Consider the following 7879-nt stretch of genomic DNA (forward strand, 5'->3'; position numbering starts at 1 on the left):
AGTCTAAAGCCAGATATTTCAATGGGGTTATTCTGGGTGACTTTGCATAGGGTTGTGATGAAAATGGCACACAAGTTTGCATTTCAGGTTATAAAACGATTTGCTTTTTGGGTCTTAAAGTACATAAAGATGGAGAAAGGTAGTCCCCTGTGCAAGCACCAGTCATTTCTGACTTTGGGGTGATGTCGCATCAGACTTTTCATGGGGTGATTTTGCCATTGCCTTCCCCAGTCATCTACATTTTACCCCCAGGAAGCTGGGTATTCATTTTACCGACCTTGGAAAGATGGAAGGCTGAGTCAACCTTGAAATACATAGCAATGAATTTTTCATCCAATGGTCATAGAAAGAGAAACATACAATCCTACTGCATGATTGTATCGATGAGGCAGGAGCTGGACGCTAAGCATTACCAGAATCAGGTCCCCAGTTGGGATGTGCACCTGAAGAATAGTGTGTGTGTGTACCAAACTGGAACTCTCTGCCAGGGGCAGTGATGATCTGTATGCTTGGGGGCGGGGTGCAACAGTGAGAGGGTTTCTAGTGTCCTGGCCTCTCCAGCTGCTTGCTCTTACCCCCATGGCCCCCCTCAGCTCCATCCGCCTGTGACTCTTAGCTACGAGGCTGGTTCTTCTTATGCTCATACTAGGGCAAGAGCACCACCTAGAGTCTTTTGAATCTTGGACCACTGGAGGTTTACACTAAAATCACCCATTCATTTCCATTGCACATTAGACCGCCCTGACTACATTCATCCCTTTTGGACAAGGGGCGGTCCAGTTTGGGCCAGACAACCTATTTGTCATGGAATTTCAGGGCCATTGCCAGACAGTTAATGAGGGTGGGAGTATATATTTTTAAAGAACAAATTGGATTTATATCCCGTCCTCCACTCCAAATCTGAAAGTCTCAGAAAGCCTCACAATCTCCCAGTTTGGTGTCCTGGTTAAGTGCGCGGACTCTTAGCTGGGAGAACTGGATTTGATTCCCCACTCCTCCACTTGCAGCTGCTGGAATGGCCTTGGGTCAGCCATAGTTCTCGCAGAGGTGTCCTTGAAAGGGCAGCTGCTGTGAGAGCCCTCTTGGCCCCACCCACCTCACAAGGTGTCTGTTGTGGGAAAGGAAGATAAAGGAGATTGTGAACTGCTCTAAGACTCTGAAATTCGGAGTGGAGGGCGGGATATAAATCCAATATCTTCTTCTTCTTCTTCTTTTATCTTCCTCCCCCCACAACAGATACCCTGTGAAGTCTGTGGGACTGAAAGAGCTCTCGCAGAAACTACCCTTTCAAGGATAGTTCTCTGAGAGCTATGGCTGATCCAAGCCAATTCCAGCAGCTTCAAGTGGAGGAGTGAGGAATCAAACCTCTGGTTCTCCCAGACAAGAGACCATACACATAACCACTATACCAAACTGGCTCTATATTTCATAACTCTCTGATGGGTAACAGTAGTCTTTGGCATCAGAGATGGAGTTTGGTGTGGCAGTTGCTAAATCACCTTGTCACTCTTGGAAAGGAGGTGGACTTTGGTCCAGTGTCATTGATCTGAAGTATCTGGACCATTGGAAAGCTTTCATGTGCTCATGTGCGTGTGTGTGTGTAGTGTATCGCTAGGATGCCATTACGATATAACGCAAGGACGATAGACCAAGCAAACGCGACCATGTGCAGAGGTGACTGGGCTGCCCCCAGGCGACTCCGCACAGGGCGCGAATCACCCCGCCCATCACAGGCGGTGGCGGGAAGTTTAACTGGCCAGGATTGGGCTGGCCAGCCAGGGAGGTTGTTCCGAGATATTGTATATAAGCGGGGCCCGGCCCGCGTGTTCTCTCTAATGCAACGTGCTCCTAATAAAGAATGTTGCCCTACTTGCGTCTCCCGTCTGAGTACGTTATAGTGAGTGTGTGTGTGTGTGTGTGTGTGTGTGAGAGAGAGAGAGAGAGAGACTAAGAGACAGGGAGGGAAGGAGGGAGGGAAGAAGCAGGAAGCAATAAGCCACTAGGGTTTGTAGACTCTTTCGGGATCAATAAGCCACTGCTTTTCTTGATGAGACTCAAGGTGTGTTACATAACGGATGTCAAAACAATCAATAGGACATTCAGTTCAAACCCTGAATGATAGCTATTTCATATAAAACTAATATTCTCAAAAAAAAAACAAAAACCAGCCACTGGCACATCCAGCCCCCAGCTCTCCCTGTAATGCTTATATTTTTTAAAAAAACTGGAATCAATAGAACGTCATTCTGCTATCTGGTTTGAAATTTTGCAATCTATTTAACCACTTCTATTTCACTGCACTATTTCAGGATTCTGCCTCCTTCCCACCTTATTTTGCTATATGTGTGAAAGCTGACGGAGTCTTGTAGACTTTTTGTTGGCCTCCAGCTATGGATATCAACAATTTCAGTTCAAACACGCCTTTGCAGCGCCCTGGCCACTGCCTCATGAACATCCTTGTTCCTCAGGGTATAAATGATAGGGTTGAGAAAAGGGGTGACCACCACATAAAACAAAGCAATGTTTTTGTCCCGGTCTGAGGAAGCCGTTGATCGGGGAATTGCATATGTAACAATGAGAGTCCCATAGAACACGGTAACTACGATGAGGTGGGAAGTACATGTGGAGAAGGCTTTGCGCAATCCAGTGACTGACTGTATTTGTAACACAGAGAACAGAATGACAACATAGGAGGTCACAACAACAATAATAGGAATCAGAAGGCCTACCCCAGCCAGCACAAAAATAACTGTCTGAGTGACGTGGGTATCGTCACAGGCAAGTTTCAAGACTAACGACATCTCACACATGAAGTGATCAATACGGTTGGGACCACAATAGGAGTGGTGAAAGGTACACCAAACATATATCGCACCCCCAAGGAAGCCTCCTGCCCAGCAACTGGATACAAGGTGCATCCGGCACCACCTGTCCATGACAACAGGATACAGCAGAGGTTGGCAAATGGCCAGGTAACGGTCATAGGCCATGACGGCCAGCAGAAAGCATTCAGCAGCACCAAAAGACAAGTAGACAAACAGCTGGGCAGCACAACGGGTGTAGGAGATGACTCCATTCCCAGCCAGGAGATGAGCCAGCATCTGTGGTTCTGTGCTGGTGACATAGCAGATCTCTAGGCCTGAGAGGTGCATGAGGAAATAATACATGGGGGTTTGGAGGTGGGTGTCAATTTGTACCAGCAGGATGACCACCAGGTTCCCCAGGATGGTAAGTGTGTAGATGAGAAACATCATGACAAAGAGTAGAAGCTGAGTCTTTCGTTGACTAGTGAGTCCCACCAAGATGAATTCTGTGACTGAGGTGAAGTTCTCATCCATTGTGGCTTCCTGCCTGCATAAATAAGGACACCAGAGAGAGAAAGTTACATTTCTTGAGATCAGGTCAATTTTTCTTCTTCTTCTTCTTCTTTTCTTTTGAAGGCACTGTTTTGTCCCCGCCAACCTCAAGGAAGCACACAAGAAGCTCAACAAATTCAGCATTGTGATATCAGTCTCCATAGAAGTAATACTCTCTACTCAAATCCCCATGATTCTGACAGGTATAGTAGTTTGAGTGTCAGATTGAGATCTTTGAAACAGAGGTTCAGGTCTTCCTGAACAAAAGGCCTTAAATGGTGGGCAGAAGAACAATGAAGGGCAGATTTCATTCCTTAGAAATAAATTTATCAAAAAACAAGGTTCACTGCTTTAACCATGGTCAGCTTTCCAAATATACTAAGAAACAATAGTTTCCCTCAGCCCTCTTGCTCTCTGGGCGATCAGTTCTTGTTCAACTTAATTTCTGTCTTCTGGCATGCATGACAATATTACAAAGCAGAGATATGGGGAAGACAGGAGAATTACCTCAAATATAATCCCCAAATTTTTTTGGTCTCTTAGGTGCTACTGCTCTGCCCTGAATGGCCCAGACTAGGGTTGGGTCCAAATGGCTAGTATAAGCCACCTCAGGGACATCCCATGACCAGACCAAAAAAGCACATTCAGATGCACACATTTGGATCCCATCCCACTCCTGCCCTTACCCCGTCCTTATCCGTCATCCTGCCGCCTCAAAAAGCTACTACATACAAAGTGGTAGCCAGAGGTCGTTTTGCAGAAAAATAGGTGGTGGAGCTCATTCAGAGATTGTTATGCAGCTGAACCTACTATTCAATGGACAATGTGGGAAGGAGGAGATGGAACTCTCAGAAAGGTTCAGGGGCTGTTCTCCTGTGAGCTTCCGCTGAATCTGAGGCCTGGTGGTAGCAAATCGATGAGGCACTTCTGGGGTGCCTTTCCCAGCCATCTGAATGGCCAGGGAGTGCCTGGGAAGCAGCATATGAACATATGAAGCTGCCTTATACTGAATCAGACCCTCAGTCCATCAAAGTCAGCAGCTACTCAGGGTCTACTCAGACTGTCAGCAGCTCTCCAGGTCTCAAGCTGAGGTTTTTCTCGCCTACTTGTCTGAACCCTTTTTAGTTGGAGATGCCAGGGATTGAACCTGGGACCTTCTGCTTACCAACCAGATGCTCTACCAGTGAGCCACCATCCCTCCTGTGCAGTCAGGCACCTTAGCAGTGTGACTACTCCTCCAAGGTGCATGCAGCCCATTCCATGTTCCAACAGTTAGCTGTGCATCATCTGGCCACCCGGAGCATTTCTCTTTCTGCCAGTTTACTTCCAGAACAGGAGGCTGCCACCCCAAGCTGGCCATCTGTGCCCAACCTAGCAAAATAATTTCAGATATCTGGAGCTAAGCAAGGTCAGCCATGCTCAATATTTGAATGGGAGACCACCAAGGAAGTTCAGGGTTGCTACACAGAGGCAGGCAGTGGCAAACCACCTCTAAATGTCTCTTGCCTTCAGAACCCTCAGCTGGCTATGACTTTAAGGCATTTTCTACCACAAAGTGGACTTTAGATGGTCCACTTGAATCCAGATGTTCTATTGCAGACCAACACAGCTTCCTTCTGAAACTGCCTTAACCAACATTTCATTAATCCACCTGTAACATTTTCAGGCGAAAGCCAGTTTGGTGTAGTGGTTAAGTGTGCGGACTCTTATCTGGGAGAATCGGGATTGATTCCCCACTTCTCCACTTGCACCTGCTGGAATGGCCTTGGGTCAGCCATAGCTCTCGCAGAATCTTCCTTGAAAGGGCAGCTGCTGTGAGAGCTCTCTCAGCCTCACCCACCTCACAGGGTGTCTGCTGTGGGCGGAGAAGATATAGGAGATTGTAAACCACTCTGAGTCTCTGATTCAGAGAGAAGGGCAGGGTATAAATTTGCAATTCTTCTTCTTCATCAGATTATCATAAACTTCAAACAGCACTGCAAATCATGCATTCACACAGACTTCAGGGAGTGTCCCAGCCTCCCCCATCATTTTCAAATCAGTTTCCCTCAGGTTGAGCATAATCTTACCTTTGTGCTTTCTCCAGGTTTTCCTTCACATCCAAGGCAGATATTTTCATGTCACTGGTTTGAATAATCTGCTACTATGGCCAGAAGGGATTACGAAAGCTTTTTGATACAAGGTGTTTAAAGGTAAGGAGAAAACTCGTTTGATTGTCAGTGATTTCCAGACTCAGAGGCATCAACGTAAAGATGAGCCATGTTGGATTTCCTCTCACTTTTCTCAATTCCAAGTGACAACAATAATCAAAGTAGAGGTTTTCCCAGCACCTGATGTCCCTTAACTGGAGATGCCACTGATGGAAATTGGGATTTCCTCTGTGCCAAACTGATACTCTGCCATCTAGATCTCTCCTTACCTGGACCTTCCAGCCAAAACCTATATCATCTCTCCTATGATGTTCTTGCTTCTTTGAAAGACCTGTCTGGGGTAGCCGGAATATTACGAGGTTTGCTCCTCTGCTATGAGAACTCTATTTCCTCAGTTTACAGCAACAATAATGACCTGAAGACCCTCTGGAATTAATTACTCACTAGTACCCCAAAATAGAAAGAAGCTTTACATGTTGCTGGTCCAGAGCATGCTGCTTCATTTCTCAGTGCTGGAGATCAGAGTCTCTGTAAGGAGAGACAGAAGTCATGATGGCCACATTGGCCAAGGAGAGTCTGTCCCCTAGGGTTGAGAGAGCTAGAAACCTAACCTAATCCTAACCAGAGCCCTAGCCCTACAGCAGAATAACACACAGCTACCCTCAAAAATGAGGTTGAGATAAGAGCTGCTTTAAGTAGAACCCAGCAAGTACTACCCAGTTTGATTAGCAGCAGCTTCCCAGTACTTTAAGGGGATGACTTCCTTTGCACTAAAAACTCCCAGGGTATTCATTGAATTTGAGTTTGTATGCTACTTTGGTGTCTGTTTCTGCCAGGAATGTTGAATGCCTTCTGAAATGAGGGCCAGCACAGGCTGGCTACTTGCTAACTACTCTCCAGGTAAGAAGACAGACAGCATGGTGAGTGGATTTTTTGTTAGAGTATTTTGCACGCAGCAGAAGAGCTGAAGGAGAGGGACAGGCAAAACACAGGAATTAATAGACAAGAGAAACAGCTGTATTCAATGGTAGATATATTTACCAGTGAAAGTATCCAATATTCAGAGTCGTTGCCAGGCCAAGGTCATACACAGTAATCAGTACACACTTCAGTAGATAACAGTATACAGCAGTAAGTATACACAGCACGATCCAAGCACAGTAGCATAGGATCCAACACCAGCAGTGATCGCTGCCACCCAGATAGCGGGCCTCACAGAACCCACAATCCTTACAGGCAGACTGAGCAGGCTCACTGAGCTTCCCTAAGTACACGTACCAATCATCAGGGTTGCATCAGCTCTGTGAGTCAGCACAAAGCCTAATTACAGGTGAGGTCATCCCACCTTACCTCAGTAACAGGTAACAGCTGGATCATGATGCAGCATGACTCAGCATGACATTGCAGAAACAACATTACTATTACTAAGATGGAGTCAGTCAGCCATTTTAGGACTGAGTTCCAACATTCTCCTCTTAATAGTTCTGTTCGTTTCTCAATCCGAGCTTTTTACAGTGCTCATTATGCTTTTCCATAGTCTGGGGTTTCGTAAACATATCTGCTGTATTGTGGCCAGTATCACAATACCTTATGTTTATCAACCCTTCCATGATACATGATCTGACATTCTGGTACCTTATGTCAGTGTATCTATTCCTTGTCTTTACTCCTTCTGCTTTTGCAATCTCAATCACAGCTTGATTGTCTTCCAGAACTTCAACAGGCTTCTCTGCCTCTATATGCAGATCCTTTAGTAGCTGTCTAAACCATTCTACCTCAGTACAAGCAGTAGAAAGGGCGCAGAACTCTGCTTCTGTGGTGGACAAGGCAACCACACGCTGCTTTTGTGTCTTCCAGCATACTAATACCTCTCCCAAATATATGGAAAGACCTGTTGTTGACTTTCTGGTTTCACAGTCACTTGCAAAACTTGCATCTGTATACACTTTCAGTGCTAGCTCCCCCCTAGGTTCGATATAAAGACACCAGTCAGCAGTGTTCTTTAAATATCTCAACACTCGCTTAGCAGCAATCCAGTGATTCTGCTTAGGGTTCTGGGTAGCTCTTGCCAACAGATTACAGGCTACTGATATGTCTGGCCGTGTCCAATTACTGATATAGCTCAGACTACCAATTAACGACCTGTACATTTCAACATTACATGGTGGGCTATCTGTAACATCATTTACAAAGCCAGTCACCATAGGGGTTGAAACAGTTTTGCAATCAGTCATCTTGTACTTGTCCAACAAATCTATGATTTTAGGTTTTTGTGACAGTTTAAAACCTTGTGTAGTTTTTGCAATATCTACACCCACATAGGTCTGTACAGTACCAAGATTCCTCAGTTTAAACTTCTTACTTAAGGCTGAA

General features: G+C 45.7%; 1 protein-coding gene across 1 annotated transcript; it reads right to left on the bottom strand.

The window, feature by feature from the left end:
• Positions 1-2411: 2411 nt before the first annotated feature.
• Positions 2412-6160, bottom strand: LOC132583213 (olfactory receptor 5P52-like). Its single transcript, XM_060254879.1, has 2 exons — positions 5426-6160; positions 2412-3351 (listed from the first exon to the last, which is right to left on the bottom strand). Exons 1-2 carry the CDS (start codon positions 5473-5475, stop codon positions 2412-2414), a joined length of 990 nt encoding a protein of 329 aa, XP_060110862.1. The 5' UTR covers positions 5476-6160.
• Between the last annotated feature and the right edge of the window lie 1719 nt (positions 6161-7879).

This window comes from Heteronotia binoei, chromosome 15, assembly GCF_032191835.1.
Source record: "Heteronotia binoei isolate CCM8104 ecotype False Entrance Well chromosome 15, APGP_CSIRO_Hbin_v1, whole genome shotgun sequence".
Lineage (NCBI taxonomy): Eukaryota > Metazoa > Chordata > Lepidosauria > Squamata > Gekkonidae > Heteronotia > Heteronotia binoei.